At 39.8% G+C, this 12,311-nt stretch overlaps 1 protein-coding gene across 7 annotated transcripts in view; it reads right to left on the bottom strand.

The window, feature by feature from the left end:
• Positions 1–12,311, bottom strand: part of RGS6 (regulator of G protein signaling 6) — a 608,791-nt gene that overhangs the window by 180,618 nt on the left and 415,862 nt on the right. For all 7 annotated transcript variants that reach the window (XM_060418241.1, XM_060418242.1, XM_060418243.1 and 4 more), the window contains exon 3: positions 11,383–11,482. In XM_060418241.1, coding sequence (XP_060274224.1) covers positions 11,383–11,482 — 100 coding nt within the window. The remainder of the gene's footprint in view (positions 1–11,382; positions 11,483–12,311) is intronic.

The raw sequence follows: 12,311 nt of genomic DNA, 5'->3' as shown, positions 1-12,311 counted from the left end.
TGAGAGGTGAAGGAGATTTCTTGATGTTAGCAGGGAAATTTTAAATCAAAAGCATAGGAGATGGGGGTGGGTTAGCAATTATCTCAGGCTAAATAAGACTGGCACATAGTTTACAGATGAAGATACAAATGTTAGTACCCACTCATGTCCCTGGAAGGGATTTCCAGGTGGCTCAGCGGTAAAGAATCTACCTGTCAATGCAGGAGACTCAGGAGACCAGATGATCTCTGGTCAGGAAGATCCCCTGGAGAAGGAAATAGCAATGCACTCCAGTATTCTTGCCTAGGACAGAGGAGCCTGGCGGGCTATAATCTGTGAGGCTGCAAACAGCCAGGCACGACTTAGCGACTCAACAACATGCCTCTGAAAATCTCTGCCACTTAGGCTCTGATGACTCCCAAACCCATATGTCTTATAGAAGATGTTCTGCAGAACTTCAGTGCCTCACTTTCAGCTGTCTCCTGGACAATGCGACCTAAATACCCTGTGTGGGTCCTCTAGGAATTCACCAGATAAACCTAATTTGTACGGTAAAAGATCAAGAAATGCCTACCATCTCTTGTGTAACTGACTCCAATTGATAGGTACCAACACATTAGGAAAGTTGTAAATAAATGGACCACAAAGTCTGCTTCAAAAGGGAGTCATCTGAAAAAAAAAAAAAAATCCACTGAGCTCTGATTTTTTGTGTCATTGAGTTCCATGGATCCCTTTGATGGCTATCTGTGGATTCTAGAAAACTGTCTTTATTTTGATGCTCTGCTCTTCTTACAACTACATCTTTCCCTTACTTCAGCCCTCATTCTTCCCTCATTCTATTTCTCAAAGTCCATATCCCCCTTTATTTCAATGTTGTTTTTTCTTTTTTGCAAATATATTCTTGTTCTGGGACCTTCTTCTTATATGTCAATGCCTTCAGTTTGGAGTTTCTCACCCAGACTCACTCATTTGATCCACTACAGATATATATATATATATGCATATTTCTGTGTATTATGTTTATTTATTTGGTGTAGATAATAGTTGTTTCTTTTTTTTTTTAAACTTTTTGGATGATTTGGATAAGCTGGTGAAGTTTTCAACTCAGTATAGCTGGACAGCACAGAGATGGGTCTTCCAACAGGGCTACTTCCTGTTGACGAGTATTATTCTCATCTTTGATTTTCACCAGGCTGTTGAGAAAGTGGTGATCAGTAGTTTTCTAGAGCTTGTGTTAGTGATGGCATCCTGGATGCCCTGGGATACACATGCTCCTCATTAACACAGTCTTTGGGAGGAAACTTACCCTCCTCAGCTTTCACCAGAGGCCCTTTGTCATCATGCTATTTGTCTCTTCTCTCTCACTGAAAACACTCTCTATTTACTCAAGGGGTTGTTCACATGTAGGTATGGACAGTTTGTTGTCTAGCAATGGAAGAGAGAAACACTATGCTGGTTAAATCAGTTTCACTATCCTCAACATTCTTTTCAGTTGTTACTGTCATTTTATTTTTTCTTATTTTCTAATTTTTACTGAGGTATAATTGATTTACAAAGTTGTTAATTTCTGTGGAATAGCAAAGTGATTTGGTTATAGGAATACATATACATAAATCTATTCTTAATCTTTACTAAGGAAAGAGATTCCCATTACAGAAGAGATAAGGCTACCCCCAGCTGTTGCCTCCTGGAGGTGATAAAACTCCTAAAATGTTTGAAAGGGTGTTTGCTGGTTTGTGATGGGAGACTCGTTATTTCACAAAGGGTTAAAAGGCTGGGGGAGGCTGCTGAGCAGGAGAAAAAGGTGATGACTGTTCTGTAGATACAGCCTCCATTGGCATAGTAATAGAGTGGCCATATATTTGTGGATTTCTACTCAGGTTTGGTGTCCAAAGGTCTCAGCAATGTAGATTTTCTCTGTATGTGGCTCTCCACTCTACTACAAGCAATGTTAGGAGAGTGAAGAGGAATAATGATTTCCTGAAATACCATCAGGGTTTTCTCTAGAGGTGGTCGGTAGGAGTGAAGAGCTTGGAGCTGCTGTGCTGGTACTAGCTCAGGCTGTGGGTCTGAACATAACACTCTTGGGATTGACTGCAACTGTGGCTCCATCAGGGGAGTTGTAATAGAATTCTTCACTGGTGTAGGCTGAAGTTCTTGGCTATTGGTTGGAGTTGTCAAATGAATTTCCTGTATTCTAACTGGTAATTGTTTCTTGTGCCATGGCAGGTACTGGCTGAATGATATGTTTGATACTTTGGACAGGTTGAGCATGAGATTTACCTTCTATCCTGGGGTTTGACTGGCCACCTCGACCCCAGCCTGGGCTGTGCTGGCTGTAGGGACCTGATCTTACTTGACAGTAGACACTAAGTTAGTGTCTGGTTAAGTGGTGGTGATTAATCAGAAGGTGAGTATGTTAGTAAAATACATTCTAACTCGATAGAATGGTCTACTGATGCTACTAGTGGGAGTCTTGGGAAGACTCCATCATTCAAACAGAGCTGCTTCTTAACTTTTCCACTGACTAGTGATGGTTTGGGTTGTCTCAGCATTGCTAGTTATGGTTCATCTATAAGCTTTTCAGATTCCTGAATTTTGTGGTCATTATCTCCTATGTCTGAAAGCCACTCTCCATGGATCTCTGCCATAGTGTTACATCTAGACAGTGAAGCATTATTTCCTCTTTTTTTATTTTTATTTTTTGTTGGACTATCTTCTCAAGGCTGTTTAATCCAAGGATGATGTTTACTTTCCATGTTAGATCATTATAATAATGGCCTCCAACTTTGGGATTAAATCTTTAAAAAAAATCCTTTGTCATAATTTTTGTGTAATTTCAGAAGAGAAAAGATGTATGTATTCAATCCATCATGTTAACTTGGATCCAATTTTAAATGGATTTTATGCCCCACATCTAGTCACCAAGTCCTATCAATCTTATATTCAACCTTTTCCTTAGATGTCTTGAATCTTACATTCTTTCACAGTGGGCCCTCAAAGCACAGGTCCTGCTACTAACTAGCTGTGTGACCTTGGAAAAGTAATGTTTGCCTTTGAATTTGCAGTTCCTCAATTATAAGATGGAGATACCAGTTATTCTCTTATAGGATTTCTGTGAAGATTAAATCAAATGTGGCTCTAAAGCTGATTTTTCTAAAGTTGTTTCAGCTGATGCTGTGGTGGTGGTTCCTTAGTTTTTGCTTAGACTCCCTCTTCTAAAGATCCCCCAAGTAGTCTCACATTCCCTATCTCTTCCTGTTCCATCTTTCATACACTTCTAACATATAACTGTGATTTATCCTCCTATTTTAAAACCTCTGATGGCAGTCCATTACCTTTAGGATAAAATCCACAAGTCCAGGTTTCTTTGTAACCTGTTATTATGGTTAAATCTAAAATCCTTTTAATTCCTATGGCTGTCCTGCCAGTGCACTCCTCTCCTCAAACATACATACATAACTGAATCTTAAACTCTGAACACATAAACAAGCTCACCCCTGCTGAAATCTGGCATACTTTTCCTGTATTTGAACCTATGAAAATTTTATTTCCTCCACTTGAAATGACCTTCCCCAGGTCATCTTTTCCTCTTGAGTAACGCTTAGTTCTAAAATTATTTCCTGTGGTAGATCATTAGGATAATGGCCTCCAATGAATCATGTCTCCCCATGTCAATGTGACATTGCTATTCCTACAACAGGAGATGGAGTTGATTTCTCTATCCTCTTCAATATAGGCTGGTCTTGTGACTTGCTTCAAAGAATAGACAGTGGTGAACTTGACATTGTATGAGTTCTAGAGCCTGGGTCTGAAGAAGCCTTTCTGTTTTCATCCTCTCTCGCTTGAAACTCTTGACATCATCGGGCTGTGAAGCAGCCCAGTGTAGCATACCATGGGATACGAGGCAACGTGGAGATGAACAGAAGCCTCAGAAAAAAGAAGGCATCGCTGCCAAGCAAGTGAGTTGAGACCTTATAGACCCTCTAGCCTGAAATGAACCAGTGGATGAACAGGACCACGTGGGAAAGACCAGCAGAAGGACTGCCTGGATTGCTAATTCACAGAATCATAATTGTGAAAAATGAAAAATCTTTATGGTTTGTGGTAGCTGGTTATACAACAATAGATAACTGATATACATCCTCAGTGTGAAAGTGCTGCACTCAATATGCCAGCAAATTTGGAAAACTCAGCAGTGGCCACAGGATTGGAAATGGTCAGTTTTCATTCCAATCGCAAAGAAAGGCAATGCCAACGAATGCTCAAACTACCACACAATTGCACTCATCTCACACGCTAGTCAAGTAACGCTTAAAATTCTCCAAGCCAGGCTTCAGCAATACGTGAACCAGGAACTTCCAGATGTTCAAGCTGGTTTTAGAAAAGGCAGAGGAACCAGAGATCAAATTGTCAACATCTGATGGATCATCAAAAAAGCAAGAGAGTTCCAGAAAAACATCTATTTCTGCTTTATTGACTATGCCAAAGCCTTTGACTGTGTGGATCACAAGAAACTGTGGAAAATTCTTCTTCAAGAGATGGGAATACCAGACCACCTGACCTGCCTCTTGAGAAACTATATGCAGGACAGGAAGCAACAGTTAGAACTGGACATGGAACAACAGACTGGTTCCAAATAGGAAAAGGAGTACGTCAAGGCTGTATATTGTCACCCTGCTTATTTAACTTCTATGCAGAGTACATCATGAGAAACGCTGGACTGGAAGAAGCACAAGCTGGAATCAAGATTGCCGGGAGAAATATCAATAACCACAGATATGCAGATGACACCACCCTTATGGCAGAAAGTGAAGAGGAACTAAAGAGCCTCTTGATGAAAGTGAAAGAGGAGAGTGAAAAAGTTGGCTTAAAGCTCAACATTCAGAAAGTGAAGATCATGGCATCTGGGCCCATCACTTTATGGCAAATAGATGGGGAAACAGTGGCAGACTTTATTTTGGGGGGCTACAAAATCACTGCAGATGGTGACTGCAGCCATGAAATTGAAAGATGCTTACTGCTTGGAAGGAAAGTTATGACCAACCTAGACAGCATATTCAAAAGCAGAGACATTACTTTGCCAACAAAGGTCCGTCTAGTCAGGGCTATGGTTTTTCCAGTAGTCATGTATGGATGTGAGATCTGGACTATAAAGAAAACTGAATGCTGAAGAATTGATGCTTTTGAACTGTGGTGTTGGAGAAGACTCTTGAGAGTCCCTTGGACTGCCAGGAGATCCAACCAGTCCATCCTAAAGGAGATCAGTCCTGGGTGTTCATTGGAAGGACTGATGTTGAACCTGAAACTCCAATACTTTGGCCACCTGAGGCAAAGAGCTGACTCATTGGAAAAGACCCTGATGCTGGGAAAGATTGAAGGCGGGAGAAGGGGATGACAGAGGATGATATGTTTGGATGGCATCACCAATTCGATGGACATGGGTTTGGGTGAACTCCGGGAGTTGGTGATGGGCAGGGAGGCCTGGAGTGCTGCGGTTCATGGGGTCGCAAAGAGTCGGACACGACTGAGCGACTGAACTGAACTGAACTGATACATCCTTAGAGAAATGTCCTAGATATACTCAAGGAAAACTCATGATTCTCTCCTCTGCTTTGTGGGTAATCTTCTATTATAGCACATAGCTCATATAACTATTGGTCTACCTGTATCTGTTTCTCTCACTAGATTAGAGAAATTTCAAAAGCAGAGATCAAGTTTTTATTCACCATCATATCTCCCATGCCTACCCTAGTGCATGGTACAGAGGAACCATGTGCATTTATTGCCCAGGTCACAGACTCACCATTTCCTGAAATGCTTTCATCTGCTCTCTGGAACATATGCTCAAAAACATGGTAAGATTTTTTTAAATATCCTCAGCCTTTTCAGTTAATGTTTTCTATATCTTGCTCTTACCGAATAGCCCTGTTTCCCTGGAGCCCTCTTAGGTGGTGGCTATCTTCCCTGCCCCATGCCTTTTATTCTATAGGGTTTGAAGGTAGGTAAGCAATCTCTGTTTCTTATGGTTTCATTTAGTCTTCAATTCCTCCCTCTTCTCAAAAGAACACTTAGCTTTTTACTCTCTTGACATCAGATTAAACTACCTGTAGCCCTTACTGTGACAGTCAGATACTGATTTGCGGGTCCTTGTGTCTCATTCTATATAAAGACTATCAAGTACCCTCTCTAACACTCCTCAGAAGTGATTTCAACATCTGGAGAGCTCACTCTTCCAAAATCATGACCTCCTAGTTCCTTGACCCCCACCCTATCTCAGTCACTTATTCCCATGGTCATACCTTCCATCTTGTCATCACTAATTGACTGCACCTCTACAACCTCAGTTTCAGATACTCTACTATCCAACCACCATCTCTTATATTTCTGGCTCTCTTTTTCACACCTCCAGCTCCAAAACTCCTTCACCACTGGAACCTAGAAATTTATTGTAATCATTTCTCTTCACCGTTCTTTACCACCTTATTCTCACTTTTCCCCTTACTCAGTTAAAATTTAATAGTCAATCATTTCAGTTATTCTCTTGCCTCTCTTTGATTTATCACACTCTGATACTTGCTATCGTCTTTTAAGGACTTCTAATGAAGTCTAATTTTCTACTTGATACATGCTCAAACTCAAGGGAGTTGAATGTGCCTGGAGAAAGATTTGCCTCTCTTTAAATTCATAAATATTAATAACAATCAAGAGGGTCCCTAATGCTACCTAGGAGTCAAAACTCTGTTTCCCTAGTCCAATCCCTTTACTCCCCTAAATGACTATTTCATAACTTTTAATCCCTCCCCAATCCTTTAGCATCTCTACCTTTTTAGCTTCCATTATTACTAAGAAAATTTAAACAATTATTTGTATCCCTGTGTATTTGCTATGCCTCCCCTCCTCTTCCTATGAATACACTGTATATGTTTCTAGCTAAAGCTACCCACGTATTGGTGCATCGCATTCTATCCCTTACCTTCTTGTGGAAATCACTCCTTGAATTTTCCCTCTTTCTCCTGCACTATTTTTCCTCTTTATTGAATCATTCCCATCATCATACAGACATACTGTGACTTTCATATTAATTAAAAAACCTACATATCCTAATCTCATTTACCTATTTAGATATTACTTGTACTTTTCCCTGTTATGAAAAACTACAAAGGTTAATAAACTCGATTCACTCTCTTCCCATTCTCACTTGAACTCCCTCCAATAAGACTTTTCGCTCTCAATGCTTCATAGAACATGAACCTACCAAGGTCAGCAGTGGAGCCAATGCTGCTAAATTCAGTGGTTGATTCTCAGTTTTTATTTGACTATCAACTACATGTCATATAGTAGATCAAATCTACTCTTGCTTGAAATACTTTCTAGAAAATGTGGCTTCCAAAAAACCATATTTTCCTAATATTCCTCACCTCCAGCTGTGCTTTCTCAGTTTCTTTTGCTTTCTTCTTTTCTGCATGACTAGATTCTGTATACTAGTGTATCCCAAGTTGCAGGACTCAGACTATGTTTTCTATCTGTGCTCACTCCCATGGTGAGCTCATTAATCCCATGGCTTTAAATACCATCCATATGCCAATGACTTATGTCTCAGCTCAGACTCTCCCTTAAAAAGCTACATCCACAAACTCAAGTGCCTACTTGTTATTTCCAGTTGAATGTATAATAGGTCCCCAAAATTTAGTATGTCTAAAAATGAAGTTTTTGCAAAATCAGACATGCAGATCAATGGAACAAGTTAGAAAGTCCAGAAATGAACATACAATTAATCTCAAAGGAGGCAAAAATATACAATGAAAAAAAAGACAGTCTCTTCAATGTGTGATGCTGGGGAAACTAGACATCTACATATAAAAGAATGAAATTAGAATATTCTCTAACATCATAAACTCAAAATGGATTAAAGACCTAAAGGTAAGACCAAATACTATAGAAACTCCTAGAGGAAAACATAAGCAGGGCACTCTTTGACATAAATCACCACAATATCTTTTGGGATCTGTCTTCCAGAGTAATGGGAATAAAAATGAAAATAAACAAATGGGACCTAATTAAACTTACAAGTTTTTGCACAGCAAAGAAAATTACAACACAACTAAAAGATAACTTACAGAATGGGAGAAAATATTTGCCAATGGTGCAACCAACAAGGGAGTAATTTTCAAAATATACAGTCAGCTCAATATTAAGAACAAAAATCCAATCAACAATCAAACTCCTCAGAGTAAGCAGAAAGAAACAGAGTGATCCTACTGAAATATAGGTCGGAGCATGTCACTCATGCTCAAAGTCCTCCAGGCGTCCTGGGACCTAGAGGCGACGCGATTTAGCTCACTATCATCGCTGACTTCATCTCTACTATCCTTTCTTCCCTTCACTCTACTGCATTTTTCCTGTTTGGCTGTGCCATGCGGCTTATGCAGTCTCAGCTCCCTTACCAGAAACTGGGCCCATGCCCCCGCAGCGGAAGCCTGGAACCCCAGTCAGCGGACCACCAGGGACGTCTCATTCTTCACTCTGCCGTAGCTCCCTCTTCTTAGTTCCTCAAGACTCCGCGAACGTACTTGCTTTGGAGTTTTAGCTCTGGCTTTCGGGAATGCTTTTCCCCACAGTTCAGTTCAGTTCAGTTCAGTTCAGTTCAGTTCAGTCGCTCAGTCATGTCCGACTCTTTGCGACCCCATGAATCGCAGCACGCCAGGCCTCTCTGTCCATCACCAACTCCCGGAGTTCACTCAGACTCACGCTCATCGAGTCCATGATGCCATCCAGCCATCTCATCCTCGGTAGTCCCCTCTCCTCCTGCCCCCAATCCCTCCCAGCATCAGAGTCTTTTCCAATGAGTCAGCTCTTCGCATGAGGTGGCCAAAGTACTGGAGCTTCAGCTTTAGCATCATTCCTTCCGAAGAAATCCCAGGGTTGATCTCCTTCAGAATGCACTAGTTGGATCTCCTTGCAGTCCAAGGGACTCTCAAGAGTCTTCTCCAACACCACAGTTCAAAAGCATCAATTCTTTGGCACTCAGCTTTCTTCACAGTCCAGCGCTCACATCCATACATGATCACAGGAAAACCCATAGCCTTGACTATGACAACATCCACATAATTCAACCCCTCATCTCCTTCCATCTTTACGCAAATGTAACCTACTCAGGAAGTTCTTGCTTGGCCACTGGTTCCAAATTTTTTAACACTCCTATCCCCCTCTTCATACTTAATTTTTCTCCTTGGTCTTTTTCACTACTGAAATTCTATCAACTTTCCTTATTATTTTGCTGTCTCCTCCACTAGAATATAAATTCCATGAGAGCAGAAATGTTCATCTATTTAATTTACTTCTAAATTCCCAGTGCCAATAGTGCTTAGAAAATAGTAAAGACTTGTTGTATTTAAAATAGTAATACAAATAGTAAATATTTGTTGAGTGAATGAGAACACATATTGAAAGAAGAACCAGATGGAACATCATCTACAAATAAAAATAAAATAATTGAAATATCTAAAAACTAGATTAAGGGTAAAATTATTTTTCAAAGGACAACAACAATGTCAACAAAAGAGATGTATGCCACGGTTCATCTTATGAAGCTAGTATAAATTTGTTACCAAAACTAGCAAGGAGGGTAAGTAAGAAAAACAACAGACCAATCTTGCCCATGAAAATAGATACAGACATCCTAAACAAGAGTTTATCACACAAAATCCAGAAAAGTATGAAAAATATATCATGGCCAACATTAGGGCATAATTCCATTTATATAAATTTCAAAGTTAGAGAACACTAAGAATACAAGCATTGTTCATTATCCAAATCTACTTGGTACTTGAGTTCAAACAGTGACAGTCTAAATAATCAGTTGGCATATTTGTGGATACTTCAACTGAGTGTATTTATTTTTTAAAGTAACGTATAGTATGTAGACTTTTCTGGTGTGCTGTTTTATGAACCTTGACCTATGCATAGATTTATGTCATCACCACTGACCCAGTCAGAACTGTTCTGTCATCTCATGGAATTCCGTCATACTCCCAGTCCTTCTCAACTAGTGAGCCATTCTCCATCACTATAGGTTTTGTGCTTTTTTTGGGTTTGTTTATATTTTAGAATGTCCTATAAGTGGAATACCATAGTATGTAATCTTTTGAGATTGACTTTTTTCCATTCAGACAAATAATTTCGAGATTCACCCAAGTTGGTGCATATCTCAGTAGCCCACTCCTTTTCATTGCTGGATTTGGATGCACCACAGTCTGTTTATTCATTCACTCACTGAAAGACATCTGGGCTTTTTCCAGTCTGGAGATCATCAATAAAGCCGTTATGAATACTGACAAATTTTTACCTGAATGCAAGTTTTCATTTCTCTTGGATAAGTGCCTAGGGATTGCCAGGTCATATGGTAAACATACATTTAACTTTATAAGAAACTTTTAGAATAGCTGCATCATTTTATCTTCCCACCAACAGTATATGAGAGTTCCAGTTGCTCCATAAACTCACCACCACTTGATATTGTCAGGATTTTTATTTTAGCCATCCTATAGGTATGGAGTAGAGGCTTAGTCCTTTTGGTTCTCCCAGATTGGAAAGCAAACAGCCAGATTTTAATAGTTAGGGAGTCATCTAAAATTTTATTTTATTTGGTTACTTGTTTGGATAGAGGTGTAAAGGATACACCCATATGTGGAAAGATTGCGAAGAAGAGCAACAATTTGTTTAGTATAGAAGTAGATAGTGGTTTCTCTAACGGAAAGGGAGGTAGATGCCATCCACTATGCTCCCCAGAGGCTCTAAGATACCCATTATGCATTATTTATAAAGTGGCTTGGTGGTATAGGTGGTACATGTGACAGTTCTATTCTTGAAACTATACGCATGTGTTTGATAGATTTTGCAATTAACAACTTTTAAAGAGATATTTGAGCACAGAAAACACACAAACCCCAAAGTAATGCAGAAAAACTTACAACCACTTCTTTTGAAAGTTCAAGTACAATCAATTAAAACACTTAAAGGCATTTTGTAGAAGAATATAAGACTTTCTTGAAGCTTATTTAAATATAAAATAATTTCTTTAATACTGTGTTTTTGTGCACACCCCACAGGGCAAATGGCTAGTTTATTAATGAGCTTATTTCTTTCCAGAAGCCTCAACCATAGGCTGGTCAGACCACTCTTTTTCAATATTATTACTTACTGATGATATTAATGACTGACAAAGAGTAGCTTATTCCTAGAAACCAGGATGAGAACTTGACTTTATGTAAGAACCACATTGAACATATTATGTTTGTCATTCACAAATTATTAGACACCTCCCAGGTCACAGTCAAGGCTACACAACACTTCAGCAATCTTTCCTTGTTGCCATCAATACCTTGTAAGGAGAATATTTACCTGTGACAACACTGGGGATTTTGGAGAGAAAGCTCTTCACTGTTCTGACGGGCACACCCCCTGTCTTGTCATCTTGCATCTTTGTAATGATGTCTTCAATCTGAAAGAGATTAAAGAAAGGAAGTGTTATTGCATATCACAAAGTAGTTGCAAATGGTACCTTTATAAATAGCCAAAATGTTGGAACATGGATGCCAACAAGAGATACCAGGAAAGGCCTCTGCTGTGTCAATAAACATAATAGCAGGATCTGCTATGGGTCTTGTGCTGGGGATGCAGAGGCCAGGGGGTTATATATAAAGAGCAAAAAGCATGATCTCTAAGAACAAGGCTGTGCCCCCAGTTCAGTAAGGCAGGGAGAAAAAAATTCTTGATGGGATCCAACATGTAATTCAGTATGAATGTGATGAAGTTCCTCCCCTTTCCCAGACTGGATTTATATATAATTTAAATCATGAAATTGCCATATTCCACCTAAAGAAAAGGAAATTTCCTCTAATATATTAACACACAGCTGTTTGGAAGTATAGGCAGGGCTGTCTTTGGGACGAGAGAAGAATCCAGCCAGAGTGGCACAGGAGAAAAAGAATACAAATCAAGACATGGAAAGTGCTGATCTGGAGAAGTTGGAGGACAAGTCTCAAGGTTGTGAGTGGTGGTGTGAAGGGGGTTGCCGTGAGCCAAGAACAGGATCCTCTCCTTTTGGACTAGGGAAGACCACACTATCAGGAGAAAGGCCACGGCGGGCTACGGCCTGGAGCCAGGTGAAATTGTATTGATGAAACCAGATACCTTGTACATATACTAAAAAAAGAACAGAGAGAGGAGATGGACGACCAAGAATACGGTGTCTTAACTTGGAAAACCAATCTGTAGCTGAGAATTTACAAGGCAGATGTAATTCCCTGGGCAGAAATCTTCAGAATAGG

Source organism: Ovis aries, chromosome 7, assembly GCF_016772045.2.
Source record: "Ovis aries strain OAR_USU_Benz2616 breed Rambouillet chromosome 7, ARS-UI_Ramb_v3.0, whole genome shotgun sequence".
Taxonomy (NCBI): Eukaryota; Metazoa; Chordata; class Mammalia; order Artiodactyla; family Bovidae; genus Ovis; species Ovis aries.
This window is presented reverse-complemented; position numbering and strand designations above follow the sequence as displayed.